Genomic DNA, 25,272 nt, shown 5'->3' with positions numbered 1-25,272 from the left:
TGCTCACCACCAGGGGTCAGCATTTTTCCAGGGGTATGGTATTTATTTTTCGATTTTTCCTGCTGTTCTTTTATATTTGACATGTCTTATTGTTATCCTACTGCTCAAAAGGCTTTGCCTTTTCCCATGCTGCCAAATATAATAATGCACAGCAGTTATGATGTGTTAGTAATGACTTAACAGGCTGATGTTCCCCATCTTGGCTCTATATTTAAGTTTAGTTGATATCTATTCAACAAAGTATATGCATGTTATGGAAGTTCCTTTAAATTTTGGTAACAGCTTTAGCTCATTTTGGAAGGCTGCAAACTACTTTTAACCGCAATAAATTATAGTAAGTGAATTTCACAAACCATGACAGAAAGCAACAAACAAAAGTAACAAATGGTGAAAATGTGCCAAGGAAATTACAAAAATGGAACTCAAACTGTTATGCAACTGTGCTTTATATTTTCATTTGAAAAACAGCATGAATGGTTTTACAACTTTGTTAGTTTGTAAGTAACTTTCTGTTCTATTGAATCTTTTCAGAATTTTTCTTTAAATTATGTTAAATATAGTCAATAAAAAGCTTCCTTGACTCATATGTGGATACTTTTGAGATCACTTCCTGAAATGTTCTACATTCTTCTAGTCACCAAGCTGTTTTTGCCCTCAGGTTGATTAGCCATTCAGCAGGTAGCCTCCTTCTCTCGATACACCATCATCTTCATCTATGGTCTGCTTTGATGATACGCTGGAGACTGGGAGCTGCAGCAGGTCAGCAGAGCTTCATTCGCTGCATGCTTGCGGGGAAGAAACCACTCTTTTATCAACTGACACATGAATATTTATGACTTCACATTGGTAGGGGAGTATACAGTAAGTTATTTCAGCTCTGCTTCTCGAAAAGAAAATGTTGTTCTGCATCACTGGCTAAAGTAATGTCTGTTAACATGTTGCTGAAATAGAGTAGACACTTCTTCTGACGTGCTAAATCAAAAGAACAGCATGACGTATTGTTGCTGCATGCTGAATATAAAAGCGCAACGCCCAACTTGAAGATGGTTATCAAGTTCAATTCTACTTCACAATAAAAATTAACTAAAAAGACAATGCGGCATTCAATCAGCCAATCATCTCAGCTGGTAACTGGATGTGCAGAAACCAATTCAGGAATAAAATTTACAATTTTGTGCAGAAACTATAAAAAAATATTGTTTGACTGCTTTTTTAACAAAATGCACTAATTCAAGAGGCAATCTCACATATACATAAAATGACTCAATGAAATAATCAACATTATTTTGGGACAAAACACGCTAAATACTCTTTTTCCTGAGCATGCCTGCACTGTGCTGGAAACCTTTGTTTTTGTTTCCTTGACAATGTCACTAAATAAGATGCTTCTGCTGGCAAAGTCTATATAATAAAGTTGGCAATGTTCCCTCTAATTTTTCATGTGTCTGAGCAACACACAAACTCCCTGAGCGGTCCCTTGGACCACTGTGAGCAACAGCAGACGTGTGCACTGTGGTCACGCCAGCATCGAATCCATCCAAGTTACATGGTTTATTAAAACAATCAAATTACAGCATTTACATTTATGTTAGACTACTTTTAATTAACTGCTTTAGCCCACTTACAATGAAAAATTAAAAAAAAATCTTATTCATGACCTGTGTAGTATGTTAACACTATTGGAAGTAAAAATAACTTGAACTCCAAGTTTGAAAACACAACTTTCTTTTTTCTTTTTTAAATAAATAAATAAATCCGCACATCCTCCTCAGACACAGTGGACGTCAGTGCGCACACTGTGTCTGAGGAGGATGTGCGGAAGTGCTTCAGGAAGGTGAACGCACGCAAAGCTACTGGTCCGGACGGGATTCCCGGCCGCGTCCTCAGGTCATGCGCGGCTCAGCTGGCTGGAGTGTTCACGCACATCTTCAACCTTTCCCTCTCTCTGTCTGTAGTCCCAGCCTGCTTCAAAATGGCCACCATCGTCCCTGTACCCAAATCCTCCACCATCTCCTCATTGAACGACTGGCGACCTGTAGCCCTGACCCCCATCGTAAGCAAATGCTTCGAGAAGCTGGTCAGGGACTTCATCTGCTCTGCACTACCTGACTCACTGGACCCTCTACAGTTTGCATACCGCCACAACAGGTCCACTGATGATGCCATAGCCCTGACACTACACACTGCCCTGTCACACCTGGAGAAGAGAGACACGTATGTGAGGATGCTGTTTGTAGATTACAGCTCAGCATTCAATACCATCGTTCCCTCGAAGCTGGACAGGAAACTGCAGGATCTAGGACTGAGCAGCTCCCTCTGCAGCTGGATCCTTAGCTTCCTGTCTGACAGACGCCAGGTGGTCAGACTGGGCAGCATCACCTCATCCCCCATCACACTGAACACTGGTGCTCCACAGGGGTGTGTACTGAGCCCTCTCCTGTACTCACTCTACACCTACGACTGCACAGCCACTAACAGCTCCAACATCATTGTGAAGTTTGCGGACGACACTACAGTGGTGGGTCTTATCACCAACGGTGATGAGACGGCTTACAGGGAGGAGGTCAGCGCCCTGACCCACTGGTGTCAAGACAACCATCTCACCCTCAACGTCGCAAAGACAAAGGAGTTGATAGTGGACTTCCGGAGGTGCAGAGAAGTACACACCCCCATCACCATCAACGGCGCTGCTGTGGAGAGAGTGAGCAGCTTCCGGTTCCTTGGAGTACATCTGGCTGAGGATCTTACGTGGTCAGTACACACAAACAAAACAGTGAAGAAGGCGCAGCAGCGCCTCTTCTTTCTCAGGAGACTGAAAAGATTCGGCATGAGCCCTCGCATTCTCAGGACCTTCTATCACTGTGCCATTGAGAGCATCCTCACTGGATGCATCACCACCTGGTATGGCAACAGCACCGCCTACAACTGCAAAGCTCTCCAGCGAGTAGTGCGGTGCTCTGAACGGATAATTGGAGGTGAGCTTCCCTCCCTCCAAGACATCTACAGGAAGCGCTGCCTGAGGAAAGCGGGGAGGATCATCAAGGACTCCAGTCACCCCAGCCATAAACTGTTCAGACTGCTTCCATCAGGAAGGAGGTTCTGCAGCATCCGGTCCCGTACCAGCAGACTGAGAGACAGCTTTTTCCATCAGGCCATCAGACTGCTGAACACGTCATAGACACCTCAGCTTCACTACTGGAACTTCAACATTATGCACTCCACACTGTATATAAATGCCACTTGTTTTGCACATATTCAACTCTGTATATTTTATATATTTTATTATTATTATTATTATTATTATTTTTTTTTTTACTATTTAATTTGTAAAAATGTGTATACACACACACACACACACACACACACGTAGGAAAATATTTAGTATACACATCCAGAAATGCATACACTATTATATATTGTACATATATTTATTAGTTTCAGGTTGGCCATTCTTGTATTTTGCTCGTTTGTGTTATTGTGTTTGCACATCTCTGTTGCTTGTGGGGCTCGCACACAAGAATTTCACTCGCATGTGCTGTGCCAGTGTGCCTGCACATGTGATGTGACAATAAAAGTGATTTGATTTGATTTGATTTGATTTAAAGCTCTGACTTGTATTATGAGTATGAGTCTGTGGTCTGGGAGAGAGTCCTGTAACTCTGTCTGCAAAATACAGTATATAAGGACCAATGTTGGGCAATTAATTATATAGTTACTTCCTCAAAAAATTAACTGAGTTATGCAAACAACAAAGTTTTTTGCAGCTGTTTACCTAAAAATGCGGCCAAGGCGTTTTTTTTAAAATAAACATTTCAAACTATTTACAGAACAATCAGCTGTTCTGCATCAAAGTTGATGCCACACAAATCATTTGTGCCACTCCAAAAAATAATTTCTGTCCACAAAAAGGAGAACAACAGCCTGATACCTGCAGGCCTGACAACAGCAGATGTATCACTCCTGTAACACCTGTAACACTCAGCAGTCGCCTCATTGTTCTGACACACACAACAAAACTATTGACTACACTACACACTAACTACACAAGATTCGCACTAAACGTCACAAATCTCTCACATCTCTAAACACCGCCGTCACTCCTAAAACGTCCCCCTTCCTAAACAATAAATGCCATGTTGCCATATCATTTTTTGATTGGTCCACATGGTACATTTTTCCACCAATAGGAAAAGGTGGGTTTTTTTTTGGTGTTGTTTTTGCTCACAGGCCGAGAGTGCTTTCGAGCGTTTTCCTTATAAAACGCCATTTTTACGGTTTCTTCCCGCAGTAAATATAAACAATGATAACATTCAGGAAGAAAACCAAACATTGCATATATTTTAACTCTGGTTTTACGTGGCCTATCAACACAATTTAAAAACTGGTATAAAGTCCACACTTTTTCCGTTAATTGTTCCGTCTGTCCTGCTCACATCTCCAATGGTCGTACACGTTGTGATTAACGTGGCTTCACTCCACATCAGCCACACCGCTTTGCTAGCTAAAACACCGGTGTCGGCACATAAGAACGCTGTCATAGCCTGTCAGCGACGTTGATTAGCTACATATATACGAATGTGAATCACATTACTGGTGGGACTATGGGATAAGGTGGCATCATTCTAATCCCATATGGGAGCAGCCAGTCACTTACTGACTAACACTGCCAAACAGAATTGTTAAAGTTTTAATTTTAATTTCAATTCAGGTTTGATTTTTTTTTCTTTGCGCAACATAAATTTTCTGTGTGCAGAGACCGTGCCAGCAGTGCGCAATTGCGCACGCGCGCACCTTAGAGGGAACATTGTTGGCAAGGTACTTGGAGGTTGGCCTAAGGGCTTTTAAAACTTATTTCAAACATGAAGTGTTGTGCTGAATTCATCCCTCTTTAAACTGAGCTGTTATTCATTCAGAAAAATATTCTGATTAAGGAAATGTAAAGCTTAAATGAATGGATTATAAGATTTACTTTGATGGATACGCATTGATACAATTTTGAAATTATACACGTTGAAAACGTAAACATTGCCATCCTTTTTCCCAATTTTCCTGTCTGAATACAGCAAAGTAATGTGTGAAACCTCATTCTGAGGTCTCAGGTTGAGCATTTCAGCCATATTGTTGTAATTTAGTAACATTCCATCAGGGAATGGAAAAATGGTTAGCTCTGATTTACTATATTTGATGGGAGTTGTACAGCATGTTTGGATTTCATCTTACAGTTTCTGTTTATTTCATCTTATAGTGTCTGTTGATTGTGTCCTATTAGCAAAGACTGGCACTTGTGAAAATTGTGAGGTCAGTTGCTAAAGTTGTTTGCATATGAGCATTATGAATTGACCTTTGGTCTTTGATGGCAGACTAATTGTAAATAAGTGTACCACACAGGCTGCCACTGGTTTCACTTTTTCCTGCTCCTTTTTTCAGAGAGACCGCTCATAACTTGCTGCAAAAATACATCGCTTTATTCAAGTAGTTTATGACCTAGAATGGTTGTGAAGCAGAATTCAGAATTCAAGGTGAAACTTGCACATGCAACAGAGTGAAAGGTGTTAAAAAATGAACCATAGCAAGAAATGGGATGAAACTAGCTAGTATGACATTTCAAAAAGCAGTTCAAGTGAAGTTTTATATAGATGTGTCCAGATTTAGCTTCTTTTCATTGTTGGCTGTAACTATATCTTGGATAAGAATCAACGTCCAGTCTTATTTGGGCACAAATGAGTGTTTCAAGTTTTCCATGTTACACTGATAGAAATTAGGATGAATCCAAACATGCCCTGTAGCTGTATCAGTTTATTTCTTCATAATTTCTTCTTCTCCTTTTTTCAGAATTCTATAAACACAGAAGAACTGTGTTTCTACCTTTTTTCGCCACAGTTTGTGTCTTACTATGCTGCCAAATCCCCAGGCGTCACAACAGGAAACCGTTTACAGTCTGTAGCTGACAGATAAAACATGTACCCTGTTGTACTCATTGACACACCTGAGGCCCCTAGCAATCTACTTAATCTCCATCTGGTTGTGTTGTCTGACCAATGCAAGGTGTCAATACAGTAGATCTTCTAGCTGCCCCTGTGGCTTACTTTGGAAAATCTTGGCACGAATAGTACTTCTTGCTCTAATTTGGTTTCACAGTTGCAAAGGAAGGGACTAATCCTAGTCAACACTACTGAAGTGTAATGCTCTACAAATGAAAGGCAGTGTTTTGGGGATCAAATAAGACTCAAGTTCTAGCCTCTTCCCCAGCCTACAAAAATAGCTCTTCAGATGAGATGTAGCTTAAGGGGTTGAAATGGAAATAACTGGAATGCACAGGTTTGCTTGTTCAAATAACTGAGAGTAAAAGCTATGGTATGGGTGCAATATGGCTTTCCATAGTTGAACTGCACAGTGCCTCGTACACTTTAGAAAACTCCTTAGGGACTATTTACACCATCAGGAAGAAAGAAAACGTGGATGTAAGTCAGATAGAGATGTCAGAGGAACCATAAGGCAGCACATCCACTGCTTTGTTCTTGGATACTTTGCATACTAACATAGATTTGTTGAAAAGAAGCAGAGCAGCAGTTTTTCAGATCTCTAAGTATTACTGTGAAGAGCTGAGTGGATGACATGTTCACTTTCTACAGAAAAAAGATGGGGAGCTTATACTATTTGTCTGCCCCATGACACTAGGTGACATTTAAGCAAATGCCCTCTCAATCTTTTCTACCTTCAGACCAACTCTTTTATGCTAGAGGCTTAACTACAAGTCTCTCTGAACCACTGCTATCTCAGAACTAAATACCATGATGGCAGTTTGAGAAGTTGTGCAAGAAAAACATCAGTTTGCAGTAGTAGATCTTCTACACTACTTGGAGGCCATGCAGCTGTAAACACACAATGGTTTGATTATACAACCTGCTGAGACAGAGAGCAGAATTAACATTTACTGAGGCAGGAGGGGTTTAAGTGACCCAGCGAATGTACTGTTTTTCCCAGCTTTGTTTTGGTTTCCACAAATTTATGAATTAAGTACCTAGCTATTTAGGCCTTTTGTTTGTCATTTGCCAGTAGGTAAATTTATTGTTTGAAGCTGGTCAGTTTATGTACAAAGGTCATAACAGACTTTAAACAGACACAAACAACTGTGGAATAAAAGCAGCACTACCACACACACTTTTCCTGGTGTGAGGAGTGACTGGCAGTGAGATAGAAAGAGAGCAGCGAATGTTTTAGCTTGCTATAATTGGGGAACATAAGTGGACAGGTATCAGCTGAGCAACCGAAGCTTAACTAGATTAATGACTGCACCTTTATAGCAAATGTGCACCTTTGGGGTGTATGTGAGACCAGTCTATGTAGACCCACGAGCCCCACAGTGGGCCCCTTACTTTTAAGAAATGTGGGACATATGTTGGCCTCACATGGTGGGGCTGTGTGGACAGGACAAATCCACAGTTACTTCATGCAGGCTTCACAGCAGTTTTTTTTTTTAATTTGGATCCCCACAAGGGTTTTCTGAGTTCAAGCACACCTGCTTGAGGCCCAAATGGGAAAAAAAGAATTTGCCCCTAACCACATATCCCCAGAGTTCACGCAGAGTTGCCCAATGTGTACCAGCATAGGCATGTTTGGTGGTTTTCTTTCCCACTGCTTATGGCCAACAGTGGTCAGTTTAGTCCAAACTGCCAATAATAGCAGATGGTTTACAACCCAGCTCTGCACCAGAGAGAGTAAAGTAACATTTGAGCCCCATTTGACAGTACTTTGGATTTTGGTCAGTTCGTGGCACCAAGAGGAAAAGAAGTACTGCTTGTATAGTGAAATCAATTCTTAAGTGCTATAAACCTGCATTCCTTCTAATGACCAGCAAGTAGCGACTCCTCAGGTTAGCTTAATCACTAGTTTCAAAATCTTTCTATTGATGAAAGAGCAGTCCTCACTCCTCACATACCCGTTCAATAAAATGAATGTGACTTGACGATTTAAAATGGTAGACAACATCTTAATGGAGGACATATCATTGTTCGTGCCCACTTTTACAGTTTATATCGTGAATGAGCAGTTGCATCAGAATCATCCAGTTTTATTTCCTAACTTCCAGGTGGACAGCTTTAAGGGAACATTTCGAGTGCTCAGAAAAAAAGGAGACAAAGGCGCTGGTGTAACAGATGTCCCCTAGTCTAGTGGTACCGTACCAAAACTCATTAGTTTCAAGAAGACTTATTTAGCTCTAAGTGCTTTATATATTTCATGAGGACCAAATGGTGCAGCTTTTGTCTCACTCATGCAAAATGTTAAAAGTCTTCACAGACTTGCAGAATAAGTCTCTTGGAGGCAAAGTGAAGTTCACTTTAATGCATCTCCCTCTGGGTGTGGCTCCCTTACGGAGTTAGGATGCTTAGCGAGGTCTGGTCGCCTCAGCACCACATGGCGAGTGTTGTGTCGCTGCAATAATAGGTCGTGCCTCATTGAGCAAGCTTATTGGATCTTCCTCAGAAGTGAGGTAAGTGGTGTGCTAAATTGAATGCAATTCATAGTTTTTGGCGGAGGCTTGATCTGCTATTACATTAGGAGTGAGAGAATTACATAGGCAGAGACAATACTGCAGCTGTTCAACCGTTACAAGATGCTTGTGGCCGTAGTAAAATCACATTTCAATCACCTCAACAGTCTCAGGTGACTCACGGTAGATGAGGACAAATGAGAAAATTAATATGACATCCTTTGATTTTTGGGGCCACAGAGCCCGAAGGCATCGCTAATTAAAATTTTCAATCATACTAAAGAACAGAGAGAATTACAAACTAAAACCACACCCCATAGTAGCCAGTAGACCAGCTAGTAAGTATTTATAATTCACTGAAACTGAATCTGTCAGAGCTGACAGCTCTTTTCTGATACTACAACTACAGGTCCATGCATTCAACCTGAATTTCCATATGAGTTGCTGCACGACTGTAGGAGCTGTTTCAGAGTCACTGCCTTCACTCTGCAGATGATCAAAACTCTGCAAACACTCAGTGAAATATGTCAGCTTCATGCTATAATACTCTACTAATCTTAAGTAACTGTTAACAAACTGACAGCTTACAGGATGCAGCTATTTTACCCCCAGTCTCCAGACTTAACAACAACAAACTAGAAAACAAAAAAATTAAAGGAACCAAATTAGTGCTAATTAATTATACGAATGATACCTTGTTATATTTTATCTTTTTCTGCAGTCACAGAGAAACGGTACTGCTAAACTAACCTTGATCATGTATTATGTTTTTAACCTTGGGCACCTGCAACCCTTAAGGTTTTGTAAGTCCAAAAATGAAAAGAATGAAAGGCGTTGAATTTTGAGAACAACAACAACAATACTGCAGAGAGGAAATTCATACCTTAATGTATGCTAATCTATTGATACTATGTGTGCAGGAGCATGGTCTGCAAATCTGCAAAGCTGAGTTTGTAGTCAGTACCGGTACAATGTTGGCTAATAGCTATAAAACAAAAGTGGTTGGTGGTTCAGTTCCTGGCTCCTTTAGTCTCCAAGTCAAAGTATTGGATACACATTAAAGTATTGGTTAACATTAAAGCACTTGTGTGAATGGTTGAATGAGGCTTGCAGTAAGCAAGCACTTAGAAAAGCACTAAATAAGTACCAGTCCAAATATGATGTCAAGTCACCCGCAGCACAGATGCCCAGCAGTCTAATAATACTGGTGATTTAGTTTTTTTGATTTTTGCACTATCTAAGAGAATCCTCTGAGATTCAAATGAGACATCTCTGTCCCATTTGAATTCGTCTTCCTCCCCTCAACCGGTAGGATGAGAGAGGGTATGTCATCTGAATGTGATACAGGTCTCGTTGTTGATGGCAGTTTTGAGTAACTAAGTAACTGTCGTCACTAGGGATTGGTACTGGTGTCCGGTGCCATGATGGCACCGGTTCTGACATAAACGGTAGTAACCAGACCGAAAAGCAGCGCACATTTCGGTGCTTTATTTCGGTGCTTTTTTTTCCTGAGCTGTGATACACTTCTAGCCAATCATTTTACGTTTCCGAGGATAGTAGGCGGGGCCAGGTACATACGTTCTGTTAGAGCAGAGCTACAGATTAAAAATGTCCAAGGCTAAGCGGTTAAAAGTCTGGCTGTACTTCACAGCAAAATATGCAAACTCAGCAGCCTGCAACAAGTGCTTTAAGCTGATACTGTGATACTGTCAAAGGAGGTAACACCTCAAATCCGATGAAACACCTGGCAACGCATAGCGTTTTTTTTAAAAGCCCAGAAATGCGCCGTATTTGATAGCTTGCTGCGAGACCTCACACCGAGCACATCTACTGCGGGTGGGTTGCCTGTTATGCAACATCCCCCAAAAACACGAAGAGGAGAGTCCTGGCCCCTAGCCCTGCCAGTGTAGCAGAAATGATGACGGATGATGGTGGCAGCAGCCGTTCTTCTCTGCGTGAGTAGCTAATTTACGTTGAGTAGGCTAACCACGTTATTACATTAATGCATGTAAGGTGAACTAGCAAACACCTTAGTAGTTACATGCGGCTGTCCTCTTGTTTGATGGCAGATACTCCCTTCACCCTGGCCAAAAAGGCTAAAATGACCAAAGAAAAAGTGGAAAACAGTTAAACATGAGAGGTTTAGGACAAAGTTTGTGTTTTTTCCATTGTTTAAGCACTGCTTCCAGCCAAGAGTGATACCATATATGCCCCATAGCTGCAGAAAAGGCTAACATTGTTATATTTTTACAAAAAACAGCTGAACATGAGAGGTTTTTGGACCAATTTTGTGTTCTCCATTCTTTAAGCACCGGTTTGAGCACCGTTTGAGCACCGGCACCGTTTCAAAAGTACTGATTTGGCACCGGTATCGGATAAAACCTAAACGATACCCATCCCTAGTCGTCACCCCCAACCGGTCGCAGCAAATGGCTGTCCCTCTCCGAGCCTGGTTCTGCCTGAGGTTTCTTCCTGTTTAAAGCGAGTTTTTCCTTCTCCTTTCTCTGTATTATTGTAGGGCCTGTATGATACAACATAAAGTGGCTTGAGCTGACTCCTCTTGTGATTTGATGCTATATAAACAAAACTGATTCGAACTGAACTGAATTGAATTAAACTAAATATCTGCCCAATCATCTCTTGATGGTACTTTATGTGCGTGCCATCGTGGCCATGAGTAACCAGGAATCCGGATTTAATCCTGTAGAGGAACCCTTGGACACAGCTACTATATCCAAGGAAGCCAACAGTCACACAAATTACCCAATCTCAGTTCAGAGGGGTTATGATGAAAAATAACAATACCGAACTCGTTGGGGGATCTGTAACTGGAATGGGTACAGCTGAATTCCTTTAATAACCATCTATTGGGGGGTAAGTCAAGCAAGGGCGGTATTTCCAGAGTGTTCCAGAGTGCTTTACCGTATCTTATACCTGTGTTACTACACTTGGATATTTGGACACTTTAGATATACACAACACAGTGTTGCCCTTGTTATTCTTTGCTGTTGTAATCTTTTGTTTTAAAGGCCTCATAATTTTTGTGATTTGTTTTTTCCTGGTTACTGGTATCGAGTTTAAAATTCTACCAATGTTATAACTCCAGCACACCCTTGGAAACGCTGAGGCAGAAATTACAGCAGGGGAATCCCTCCATCGTCCTAATCCATTAAAAAAGCTAATTTTGCTTGCTATCCACATTGCTAAACTTTTCCCAATCTGTCACTGACAAATTCCCCAACTGTCAAGCTATACTGAGCACAGATCCACACAAAACCGTCACTGTTAAATTGCACTGAAGTTCTGGCACCCCGATATGTCAGCATGTATCAGCAATGTGTCTATTTTAATCTACAACAACTTTCCAACTGCTAAACAAGCAGGACTGTGCCAGATCTGTATGTATGTTCAGACTTTACAGCACTAAACTATCAGCTGTTTTGTAGCCATTACACTGACTATTAGGAAAAACAAAGATTTTAGCACTATGGATATTTTTTATTTGGGTGAACTGAATCTCAGTCTGCACGTCCTTGCCCATTTACCCTGATTTTAGTTTTGTGTCCTCCCTGAAGATGCCAGTAGACCACACTTGATTTTTTACTGCAGAAATCTTGGTTATTGTGGTCCGTTGGCAGCTAGACCTCAACATTGCTCTTGTCCATAAAATCCTGGAAATAACCTTAAACAATCTGTTATTGTTGTACATCAGAATGTCATCACGAATTCAAGTAAATGTTAAAAAAATCCTCACTCACCATTGACCACCACTGCAATGTCCACAAAATCGATCTCCCCGCGTGCCTCTACGCTGGCTTCACAGCGGTACACACCCTCGTCAGCCTTGGTCACCTGATGGATCTGCAGGTTGTTGTTTGGCAACACCTGGAACCTGCCTTCACAGCACACGTGAAAAGGAGGACAGAAGGACAGCCGGAGAAAGGCAGAAGGGGAGAGTGGAAATAACAAAAGAAAAACAGCATACGATAGGGAGAGAAGCGAGATAGGAAAGTTAGAAAAACAGCGGGAGAAAATTGCCATCTCCACTCTTCAGTAGTTAGACTGTCAATCTTCTCTTCAGCACATTTACCTGATAAAGTCCACACAGATAAACACTTGCGCAATTACAGTTCCACACAGTCTCCTATTGTGGCCACTGGGAGATTGGCCGGGATTGCTCGGGCCTCTATCTCATTTCTCCCAAGCAAATATATTTATAACCACGAAGCGTAATTAGAGTGAAATGATTAAAGGAAAAAAAACATTCTTCTCCATGTTTCATCATTACCTTGCTGCTGAAGATTTGAATTTCAATTAAAAACCGTGACAGATTCAAGGGGTCACTTTTTCTAATCTGTTCAGGCATGTGTTTTGTCTGGAAGGAGGACGGGGAAGCGGTGTAGAGAGTTGTAAATCAGGGAAGAGGCGAAGACGAAAATAATGAGTCCTAGTCTGCAGCACCTGCTTTCTATCAGGGAAGACTGTTACTGAAAGTGAATCTTTCTTTTCTTTTAATATTAAGTAGACTACTCTTCTGACATTTAGCACTATTAGCGCTGAAAAGGGTGGTATTACCAGAAAGAGCTTCATAAATGACATACATCAGCCTTCCCTCGAATAGGATGGAAGATGATAGACAATAGTGCCACATAAATACACCCATTAGCTGGCTTTTTCCCAAAAGATGCAGGGTGTGGGTTTGCATTTTATCTCATGGGAAGCGGTATCTTCGAATGTCGCTATCCAACTGCTCAATAATCCGTCCTCTCAGCTGCTTGTTAACATCGTCTCTGTCTGAGTTAGACGCCTCCCTCCGGGGCTGATGGGGTTTCTATTCATAGAATTTTAGACTTTTGTCTTATTGTGAATCCACACAAAAGAAGGGAATAGCATTTCCCAGAGACCTGAATTTTTGCCACATTAGTGAGCCTTTTCAATGACCGAGAGAGGGAAACAGTTGGGCAGGCTGAGACTGACAAGCTTTTTTTCCTCTCAATAATTAAGTGTTTTTGGCATATTTACATTCGTCATGCAATCCTTTTGAGATTATCACTCACATGCAACTTTTATTATTACCATAAATTACTAAAATATTCAATATCACTATACACACTGACTATTCACACTTAAGCAGTGGTACTTTATCCAAGTACTTTCTTTGACTAGAGACTTTGGGATGATTTGATCAAAAGCATTTCACACTTAAAAACAATATATGTATGTGTATATATATATATATATATATATATATATATATATATATATATATATATATATTTGTTTTGTTTTTTTAACAGGAATTTACCTTTAACACAAGATTAAACAGATACATTATATGCTTATAAACAAAAAACAGATAACTTAAGCAGATTTAGCCAGAGGATGAGAAAATGAATAACGACATATAACCAATGCCAGGAAACTGTATTTCTGTGTGTCTGAAAGAAAAAAAATACTGAATACCGCTATCGGTCTCCTGTATTGGTCACGCACTAGCCTAATACAGTTAAATATTTGTGTGTTATTAGGCAGGTAGTTTTCAGCACTGGAGGCTCCTACTTCTGTTTTGTTAGCCATCTTCTTCTCCTTGGGACTTTGCACATTTGTGGGCGTGCAACTCAATCAGCGTGACCATTGACAGGAACGATGTATCATGTATTCATGCATAAAGTAGAAAACTGCTCTTTACTACTCTCAGTGGACAAAAACCTTTACCAGGATTATATTATATATGCTACTGGCCTGTTACCAGTTAACCTAATCACATGAAAAATGTTCCTGCAGCTGTTTCTTTTTAGCATTACTTAATCGCCCTTTGTCGCCCCTGTTGCAGCTTTTTTTGAGACTAGTTGCTGCCACCAAATTGAACATGAGCAAATATTTTCCTTAGAATGGTGCATTTTTCTCACGTTAAACACTTGATATGTTTTCTGTTTTGTGCTCACAAGATTTGAAAAACTTTGGATTCTACTTTTATTTATATTTTTACAGTATATAGCCTCTCAAAGTTTGGGCAATTACAACTCAATTACTTTTAAAGAACAGTCATTGATACTGATCTTTGATTACCTACTGTAATTCAGACTTCACATCCCAAAACATAACTTTATATTGTGTCCCTGATCTTGAGGCCTTCTGAATACCTTTGAGCTAACCTAACAAGCCATTCTTTGTTTGGTCACTGCAAATGACAGAGCAGTAGGATGTAATTTCCCACGGCAATTAAAAAAAACAAAAGAACAAAACCAAGAAATGTAATGAAAAAAGTCTATACGTGAAATCAGGGGGGGCAAAACTTACTGTGGTGCTCCTCAGTGATCTCTTTGTCCTGGTAGTACCACACCACCACGGGCACCGGGGAGCTAATGACATCACACACAACTTCTGCTGTCTCACCATAGCGGAACTCCTGCGGTGACTGAACATCCTGGAATGTCAGCCTCTCTGCAAGATCAAACAAGATGGAGATTGAACAGCTTTTTCCCCCTCTCTGAGCATTCAGAACAGACAATTTATTGCAGGTCTGAACATCAAAAGGAAAATAAGCAGAAATTGTTGCGCTTTTACTGCCCTCTTAACTCATTCACTGCCAGCCATTGGCAGTGAATGAGTTAAACCCATTGACTCATTCACTGCAATTGACGGCTATAGACGTCAGTGGCAGTGAATGAGTTAACTATGACTGTTTGGAGACAGAACATAAAGTTAGGGCTTTAAAAAAATTGTTTCCTTCCACTTGTCTTAATCTTGGCTGTATCCTGTGAGGAAGGAGTTTGACATTTTAAAGTACTTTGCTGTATTTCTTGATAATATGGGTTAACGTGTTAGGGTGACCTACTAGCTGCTCATCTTGTGGCTAGGCAAGAACAGTCCCTTCAAAGGTACAACAGCTTTTTTTGTTTCGAGAATACAACTCTTGAATTTGTGGCTACGTCCACACGTACCCGGGTATTTTTGAAAACGCAGAGTTTTCTATGCGTTTGCACCTTTTGTCCACACGTAAACGGCGTTTTCGGTCACTGAAAACAGAGATTTTTAAAAACTCCGGCTAGGGTGGATATTTTTGAAAACTCCGTTTTTGCATTTACGTGTGGATGAGAAAAATGGAGAAACGGAGAAACGCAGAAAACGCAGCGTCAAAGGTGTGAGCCTTTTTTGACGTCACACTGTGCGCCACGTTATTGTTTCGGTGAAATGAATTTCTACAATACTATTACTGTTACTTGTACTCTCTGCAGTGTTTAAATGCTTACATATACACACACAGTTACTGTCCCTCCATACATACCACTAGGTTCTGCTTCTCTGCCCCATCCTTGTTTACTATTTCTCACCGAGGCTTCTAGACTTCTGATTGGCCAACATTTCTACACGGTTAGGAATATATCGCCACCTGTTGCTTTGGCATGTTCCTAGCAGCGTTTTCCTTCATTTCTGCGTTTACGTGTGGATGTGATTATTTTTTAAAACGAAAACGGAAAATCTCAGTTTTCAAAAATACCCGTGTACGTGTGGACGTAGCCTGTAAGTATACAAGAAAAAATGCAGCCATTATCTGAAATCATGAAGTCAAGTAGCACATCTGAATCAATTTATAGCCTAATTTGCAAACGGATTTGATGGTAAGGAAAAAAAGCCATCTGTGATTTTAGCACAGAAGCACCACATTATCACATTTCTGCAGAAATGGGAAAAAAAAAACAACACGCTGATATGGATGACTTAATAGCTGCTATCCACTAGTTCAGGGGTGGGCAATTCCAGGCCTCGAGGGCCGGTGTCCTGCAGGTTTTAGATCTCACCTTGGGTCAACACACCTGAATCACATGATTAGTTCATAACCAGGACTCTGGAGAACTTCAGGACATGTTGAGGAGCTAATTTAGCCATTTAAATCAGCTGTGTTGGTTCAAGGACACATCTAAAACCTGCAGGGACACCGGCGCTTGAGGCCTGGAGTCGCCCACCCCTGCACTAGTTCCTAGTGCAGCACTTAAATTATAAATAACTTCATAATTTAAGTGAACATTTGATCTTTTTTGCAAATGTAACCACCCATCCTACTTCTTATCCAATAATTGGCGGCGGGTGGTGTGGCGGTACAGTGATTAGCATTGACATTGCCCAGCAGATGGCTTCCAATTCAGGCTGACGACTAGCTTAAGTGGTCATTCTAAATTAGCCACAGCTCTATGGTATTGCATCACCTGGCTCCACAGTAAAAAAAAAAAAAAAAAACAGCAATGAAAGAGAGTAAGAACATAATTTTTCCACTATGACAAACTGTTTTTTTTATATATATAAACCATGTTACCACAATGTTTTATTGGGTGCAACAACAAATCTGAGTTAAACAGATTTAACATAAGATTAGTTAAGAACGACTGCCAATTCATTCTGAGTATGACATCAATGTTTTGGGGTTTTTGTTTTTATTTATTTTTTTCTTTGGGAATCTTCCAAATCGTCCAGTTTTTTGGATCAACAAACCAACAAAGGGATGACAGACTACCAGTGTTGGTCAAGTTACTTGAAAAAGGTCATCAGTAACTAATTACTGATTACTTCCCCCAAAAAGTAATCCCATTACTTTACTGATTACTTATTTTCAAAAGTAATTAATTACTTAGTTACTTTTTAAAAACACGATTTACAACCTGAATAGGTGATAAAGCGATAGATCTTTCAGCCCAATTCTACTTTTTCTACATAACCCATCATACAAAATGTAATCAAATGGAAAAGTCCCTTTTTAAAACTTGTTTTATTAGTTTTAATCTTTTAACTTTATGCATCAAGCAAAAATTTAATTATATGCAACATTCTCTGACTGGAAGAAATTTGTTTAACATTTAATAATAATAATAATAATAATAATGGATACTTTATTGATCCCCATGGGGAAATTACTTGTTTTTCTCTGCATTTGACCCATTCACTCAGTGAAGCAGTGGGCAGCCCACTAAGCAGGCGCCCGGGGAGCAGTGTGTAGGGACGGTACCTTGCTCAGGGGTACCTCAGGGTAGCCGTTAAGTGGATTCAAACCGCCGACCTTCCGATCATGGGGCGACCACTTTACCTACTGAGCTATCCCTGCCCCCTATTTTTAAAGCTATTTTCTGCACATTCCAGCACATAAAATATATATTTTTTGTGTGTTTACACTCTCTCTTTCAAATAGATGCAAGTAAAACACAGCAGGAAATAAATAAAGTCAAAGACTAGCGGTCCTGTTGCTCTATTTTCACCTGTAAAGCAGGAGTAGGGTAGGCGGAGGTTTGCCCTGGTGCAGGTGTGCCGCAGCGGTCAGTGGAAGAATCCGCGAGTTTCTCTGTGAATTTCTCATTACGTCGTAGCGCACTCGGTGTTTGCTTGGAAGTTTAGGGGGTTTTTTCGCTGTAAAAAGAAATTTCCTTCCCACGCACAACGGACACTAATGTTTTTGTCACTTTTTATGGAATCAAACTTAAAGTAAGGTCAGTACTTCCACGCTTTAAACTAGAGATGGCACGATACCACTTTTTTATGTCCGATACCGATATCATAAATTTGGATATCTGCCGATACCGATATGAATCCGATATAGTGTTTTTTAATCAACAAAACAGTTTTTTTTAAATATCTTGCTGCATTTTGTATAAGTTCATACTCAAGTTTAAAACAACAACTACACTAAAGCTATTCTGTTATACCTGTATGCAAAAAAAAAAAATTTCATAGTTCAGCAATACTGATCAATCTAATAAACTTAAACCTACACCATCCTCCCTATTCTGGTATTTTAAAGAGTACTTAGCGTAAATATTAAGCAACCTAACTAATAGGGTTCCAACTCCCAGCAACAACAAAAATAAATAAATAAAAAATAGGGAACCACCCCTCACGCTCCACCTCATGATGCTTAATCAACGTAATCAACCTTAATTTGATGCAGTGTGAAAAAAAATGCACAGAAATCAATTATTTTTCAAGAAATATTAAATAGATTCAACATCTTTCTTCAACAAAATTGCAGACTGCACAGATGGTACCTTCCCAAAGGAAAAAGTACTATAGCTTACTAGGGTATATATATTAGACTTAATAGTCACTATATACAGTAATTGACTTCTATTCCTTTTACATCAAATTAAAACTAATTAAAATTAAAAAACAGATAATTATTTATTAAAAGCTAGACATTTTAAATGAGAATAAGAAAGAAAAGTATGTCTTTGTGCCCCTTTTCCCTGTTCATGCCCTATCGGCCCCCCTGGCTAAACTTTGCTAGATCCGCCCCTGCACAGTTACCAGCGTCAGCTACGTAGAAAAAGATCCTGGTGTAGAAAGTAATATTAAATAAATTCTAACAACAGCTTATCAAGCTTAAACGTGCTGCTGTTGTTCAGCCGCTGGTTTCCTCATTCTGGTGCAAAGTGGGCCAAAAACAAACAAGAGAGATGGACTAGCGACAGAAAAGCCAATCAGCTGATCATTGATCAGTTTCATGATTGAAGTAGCAGCAAGAAGAGGCAGTCGCTTGTTAAGCTTAATGCAGGAATGCTTTACAAACATTCAGAGATGGACTTACACACTTGCTTTACTTCTCTCGGGGATAACTTTGTCGGAGATGAAATGCCGGGTTGCTAGCGAAGCTCCAAATGCTATCCAGACCACCGACAGGTCCCGCATGCCACAGCCGCTCTATCACGTGATGCATACTGCTCCGACGTTCTGAGGTGAGTTACGGCGTGTTGCAAGTTTTGTGAGGTGCTTTCGTGATATTTAATGGATCGGATAACATTTTTTATTTTTCTCCAATATCCGATCCAGTAATTTAGGTCAGTATCGGACCGATACCGATACGTAATATCGGATCGGTCCATCTCTACTTTAAACGCTGCATGCTCATACTCTCTCCTGCACTCATTAATGATCCATTGTTGATCTGCACACAGCTGTTGTCACGAACGTGGCACTCGTTTACATCACTGTCATGAGACATTCTCGCAAAAAAATCACGGTTTTAGTAACGCAGTAACGCAGCGTTCCTACGGGAAAGTAACGGTAATCTAATTACCGTTTTTGCAATAGCAATCCCTTACTTTACTCGTTACTTGAAAAAAGTAATCGGATTACAGTAACGCGTTACAAGTAACGCGTTACTGCCCATCTCTGCAGACTACACATATGGAAAAGAAATAGTAAAAACTTACATGATTTACTCATGAAAGTGGCCACTTTCTCATTACTTTCATACATTGTTTTAGTAAGTATCCAAAACATACAAGTTTCATTATATAATTTTTCAAGGGATCTTATATCTGTTTTCACTCTTATATGCTTTTCATACAAGTTTTACACAAGACAGATATATATAAATCTTATAAAGTTTGTATCTTTTCCATATGGGTACAGACAGGATAGAAGGCGAGCATTCCTTCCATGTCTGAAGAACCAGCGAATGTGAAGTTTGCCAATCAGATCCACCTCATCCAAGACACTACAAACATAAAAAACCCAGAGTTTGAGGTGTCTTAACAGGACTTCACATACAACAGGTGACATCATTGTGTCAGTGTGACAGACCAACACTGCTATCCATAGGACTATTTCAAAACTATAATATTATACAAACCCAGCGTGCACACATTCACTGTTGACATTCAGTGCTTGAATTCTCAATAACAACCCTTGTGTGCACAACAACCACGTTATTAAGCATAGCTGTCATGTTAAATAATGCCCATTGGTTCCCACCGAAAGCATTTGGAAAGACACGCAGGAGAAAAATTATGCACAGTGCAAACTGACGATGAGCTTTTACTCTGAAAATCAAACAAAGCAAAAGCTTAATCCCTCCTTGACTGTTTTTCTGGGACACAGATAAGGCAAGTGTGATGAAACAGCACCAGGTGACAGCAAAAAGTAACTCGCTTTAACTTGCTGCCAGTTATAAAAGAATCAATGAGCAGAGTTATTCTGCAGCCTTACTGTTTGCAAAATTTGACAAAAGCACAGGCAGGCTTTGATTCACTCCATCTTGGTTTCAGCATTCTTTAATAGGTTCCCCTTGGTGCTTGTTTAAAGCTGTGTCCTCTTCCTGGCAAACATTGGGTGTTTTACGAGGACGCCGTTCTTGGACCAGCATTTCCCCACAAAGATCTCATGCGAGCTCTCGTCGAACCCCACTTTCCTTGGCTTTTGATGTGTGTTCGGGCTGGCTCTGCTAGCGCCGCAACCACCTGCTATCACCTGCATGCTATATTGTGAGGGTGTGAATAAATCAGCTACAGCTCCTCTATCAGTCCCTTCCCTTAGTGAGGCTTCAGCATTAGCATTTTGCTCTGTGATTTATGCCAGGCTGCTCCCCAAAATGAGCTTTCACTCCCCGGCTGCATCCTCCGCCTGTGAACGTGTCTGGCATCTCAGTGTCTTCATTAACTTCAAGGATGCCTTTGCGTGATTTTGTCATTCACTCCGTTGGCTTCTTATCATCCACCCTCCCCTCCATATGTGTTCTTTTTATTTGCAAAATCTGCTTTCTCCCCCTCTGCCTCCCTCTCAGGTTTGAACATTCTGGTGTCACTTGTTCCTTCTGTTTGTATCCATTTCCTGTCTCTTTTGTAGTCGTGCTGCTCTACAAGAGAATCAGTAAGGGAAACATCCTCTCTGGAGTAACACTCTACTGCACACTTGACACTGGCGAATTGAGAATGTACTCAGTACTCTGGAGTTTCTTTGCTGTCGTTCGTAGACACATCACTGCAAAGATAACTGTCTGATAAGCTGACGAGCCAATTTCCCTGGACCTGCCTCAAATGTGAGACAGATTTGTTTCTGTGTGTTCTGGCCAAATTAGCTGGTTTTGGAAAATGAGCTTGTGCAGCATTATTGCGTTGTCCATTAATAAACTAACAGGAAATGAAAGGCTTAGACATTGTACTGGCTCACTCTATAATGACTATGAATTTTCTGTCACTGAATACAGTTGAAAACAGCACCATATTACACCAGCTAATTGATGTTGCGGCTTTTGTCACCAAAATAGGTTTTCATGATTTTGTGACAGTAAAGGGTTTATCTTGAAATAAGAATCACTTTGATGCTTACATTACTTATACTATTTTGACTGCATAAGTCTGGTTATGCTAACAAGTACAGGTAAACTGCTTGCAGTACAATATAAATACCCTGATGGTGTGGAGGGTGGAACACTATTATAGGCCTTAATGGATTCCATTTTAGTTGGCAACAGAGGAGGGATTACTAACTATTTTCGGTGAGTAAAAGGACATGAGAATGACAATTACTATGCTACCTAGCTAACAGCTAGATAACATGTGTTACATGTGACCTTGCATGTCGTCATTCTTCATTAGCAGAAGAATTTACTGTTAAAGAAGTTGCATACATTCACGAAATGTGACAGCTGACTGAGTTCTCCAGGCTTCTTGAATGACATTCAAAGTTTAACTGTTCATCTGCCAACATGATTCCATGCTGCTTTAATAATGTTGAGGTCCGAGCTCTGGGGAGGCCAGTCAATCACTGATAGTGTTCCTTTGTGTGTTGTTCTATGCAGCTTTGATTTTACTGAATTCCCAGTGTGTTTGGGATTATTTTTGCCAACCAGAAACTTTCCAGATGGTATTGCATGTTGGATCAAAATGTGATGGTACATTTCTGTGGTTGTAATTCCATCAGTTTCACAAGATCTCCAACACCACGATTGGATTCATCAGTCCATAAGACCTGTTGCAACTCATTTTCAGTCTGTTTCTTTGTAATTTACCCTATTTCTCTCCCTTAAGAATACGGTAGCTTATTGGCAGTCACTAAAGACAACTTTGAAAAACCTCCACAAATATGACTAGCTACTTGTTCAGAAAATGAAAAAAAAAGGAGTGGCTCAAACAGTAGTGCTAATATAGTAGCAACCATACTGCATTACACTGGAGTACTAACAGAAATCAAGCTAGCAGGCACAGCACACAGAACAGCAATGTTTTTGCTTAAATGGCAATCCTAGCATGCTACATTCTCACGTTGACAAATGTACATGCTAACCAGATAATGTTCTTATGGAGAGCATCAGTGTTAAATATGTTATCTTGCTAAAATTTCCCAAGTATCACTTTCTGTAGCTAATTGGCCATAAACCATGGTGCATAAGAAGCACAAATTTTGAAATGACTATAGATAAAAAGCAAATTGGTTACTTAACTTTTCTTGTTGTTTAGGACTCAAATGTCAAAATTTCATGGCAAGATTTGCTTTTAGATTTTACAGTTCTAATTAAAATTAGAAATACTAACCTCACTGTGGCTTTGGTGGAAAAAACTGAATCAGAGGATCCCTGAATTAATTAGTTGCCATCTCAGGGAACATGTGTGTACTAAATTTAATGTGAGTTAGCACAAGATTGGCCACTAACTCATTGCTAGCTACTGCTTTGTTCATCAGACTGTGGACCAGCTTTTAATTCCAAACTGATCTGACAATCCGTGCTGCATGATTACATCTGGCCATCATAGAGAAGTCAGCAACTGCGGAGAAGATGTCAACACTTGGTCTCCCACAGGTCATGAATTTCATGTAGAACATGTTGCAGCACGCAGGTCTGTGCACCGTGCAGAGGAGTCCTCGCCTGTTCCGACTGTGCGCTGGCAGAACACCTGGCTGGATTTTAGGGTGGTTTTCATCCGCCTGCTGCTCATGGAATCTACACTGAGGACCACAGTGAGTGATGCCTGGTTACCATGGAAACAATGATTTTGGGGAATTGGTTATGTGTTGAATGAGGCAAAGGCTGAGTGGTGGCAGGTGTGATTGAAGCTGTGATGTCTCCCCTAATGGTTCGCTGGGAGAGGATGAAAAGGCAGCCACACAGCAGGTGATGATTTCCCGAGTGTGTGTACATATAACTGTGTGTGTGTGAGTGAGCTCTGGAATCAAATCCATGTACGTTTTCTCCAATTAAACTTTGTGTAGACTCCTGATCAAAGACTCACACCTCAGAGGTCACTTGGCTCTTATGTTATCTTTTGTGCTTGTAGCTTTTGGAATCTTTGTCCTCTCACTTGCGAACAGAGAGAGTTCTACCTATGATCTTTTTTTTTTAATATGAACCCTGCTCTCGCAAGCATTTTGTCAATAGACTAATAAAAAAACTTGGATTTCTATAACCCACTTTAAAGTGTTCCACTAAATGACTTCACACCTTGATTTGACACCAAATTCTCTTGAATAGCAGGCTAATACTAATTCTACACAGATACAGCCATAGATACAGTATATGGCCTGTATTTGTATAGCGCTTTTACTTACTCCCTAAGGACCCCAAAGCGCTTTACACATCCAGTCATCCACCCATTCACACACAGGTGATGGCAGCTACATTGTAGCCACAGCCACCCTGGGGCGCACTGACAGAGGCGAAGCTGCCGGACACTGGCGCCACCGGGCCCTCTGGGGAGGCCGATCCACGACTGATAGTGTACCACTGTGTTTTTTCTATCCAGGTGTGCTTTTATTACACTGGTAGTGCATTTGGGATCATTTTCCTGCTAAAAAACAAAAAAAACAAAACTAATGCTAATGAAACACTTTCCAGATGGCACTGCATGGTTGATCAAAATTTGATGATACAGTTCTGTCTTTATAATTCATCAATTTTGGCAAGATCTCCAACACCGGTGGTTGAAACGCAGCCTCAAACCATGACAGAGCCTCCTCACTGTTGTACCTGTCACTTGAATTCTTCTCTATAAACTGATGATTTCTGAATCAAAAATATCCAGTTTGGATTCATCGCGCCATCAGACTTGTTGCCACTGATAATCAGCCTTTTCTCCCAGTTTCCCTTCCTTGACAGCCACCCTTCCACTGAAATACTTTCTCCTGATGTTTCAGTGAACAGTGGATGGATCAGCTGAAGGGCTAGATGCATCTCTCAGGTCCTGTGTTGGGTTTTTGCTGGTCTTTTCTTATTTATGTCCTTTTCTTAAGGACATGACTTTTAGACACAGTTCATCTGCTGTAGATAGTTGTTTTTAGGCTTGACACTTCTTTTGTCCTCCACTTGTCCAATGTCCCCAAACTGTTTAAGTACACACCGCACATATGCCAAGTTTCCAGCTAATAGTTCTGGGAATCACTTTATTGGTGTAAAAATGCTATTTTATGCCTGTCAGGCTTTGTTAGCTTGAATTCCTTTCCACTTAAATCCGCATAAAACATGTGTTTGTGTTTTTTAGATCTACATTGTAATTTTCCCTAAGTTGCACAAAGCTCCCTGCTCCAGGAGATGATCTTAGTGAAACCAACATGTTTTTCTCGTTTTATTTCTAAATTAAATCACAGCAATAAGCTAGTGGGGTTTCAGTCGGATGTCTTGCTGAACAACAATTTAAAGATGCAAATTCACTGATTACTGCTAGAATGGAATCAGTAAAAAAAAAAAAAAAAAAAGGTCTATAAACACCAACACTATTTCCTGGGCAAAACATTAAGTTTTTTCCCAGGAAATAGTGATTGGTCAGCAAGGCAGGTAAGTCAGTGCCCGATCTCTCATTATTCCTGACAGGATCTAAATCCTGTGGCATTGCTAGCCGTCATTATAATTTAATCACAAGAATCAGTCTAACTCACACAGTCACACACAAAGTCAAAGGTACATGCATCTTAGAAATCTTAGGTTTCTAAGATGCATGTGCACACACAGAGAGCTAACGCAGCTTGTGGCTGTGGAGAGGGTAGAGAGAATATGAATCAGCTGGTTGTCCTGGTGATCAAAAGCT

At 40.4% G+C, this 25,272-nt stretch overlaps 1 protein-coding gene across 1 annotated transcript in view; it reads right to left on the bottom strand.

The window, feature by feature from the left end:
• ncam2a (neural cell adhesion molecule 2a) overlaps window positions 1-25,272 on the bottom strand; it is a 460,352-nt gene that overhangs the window by 109,643 nt on the left and 325,437 nt on the right. Inside the window, exons 4-5 of the mRNA XM_085347241.1 lie at window positions 14,792-14,935; window positions 12,250-12,387 (exon numbers count right to left, since the gene is read on the bottom strand). Of these exons, the coding sequence (XP_085203367.1) occupies window positions 12,250-12,387; window positions 14,792-14,935 (282 nt within the window). The remainder of the gene's footprint in view (window positions 1-12,249; window positions 12,388-14,791; window positions 14,936-25,272) is intronic.

Source organism: Diplotaxodon limnothrissa, linkage group LG23, assembly GCF_057381915.1.
Source record: "Diplotaxodon limnothrissa isolate DT_005_m linkage group LG23, D_limnothrissa_male_GT1.1, whole genome shotgun sequence".
In the NCBI taxonomy this organism is placed as follows: domain Eukaryota; kingdom Metazoa; phylum Chordata; class Actinopteri; order Cichliformes; family Cichlidae; genus Diplotaxodon; species Diplotaxodon limnothrissa.
The sequence above is the reverse complement of the archived record's forward strand: the minus strand, read 5'-3'. Positions and strand labels throughout refer to the sequence as shown.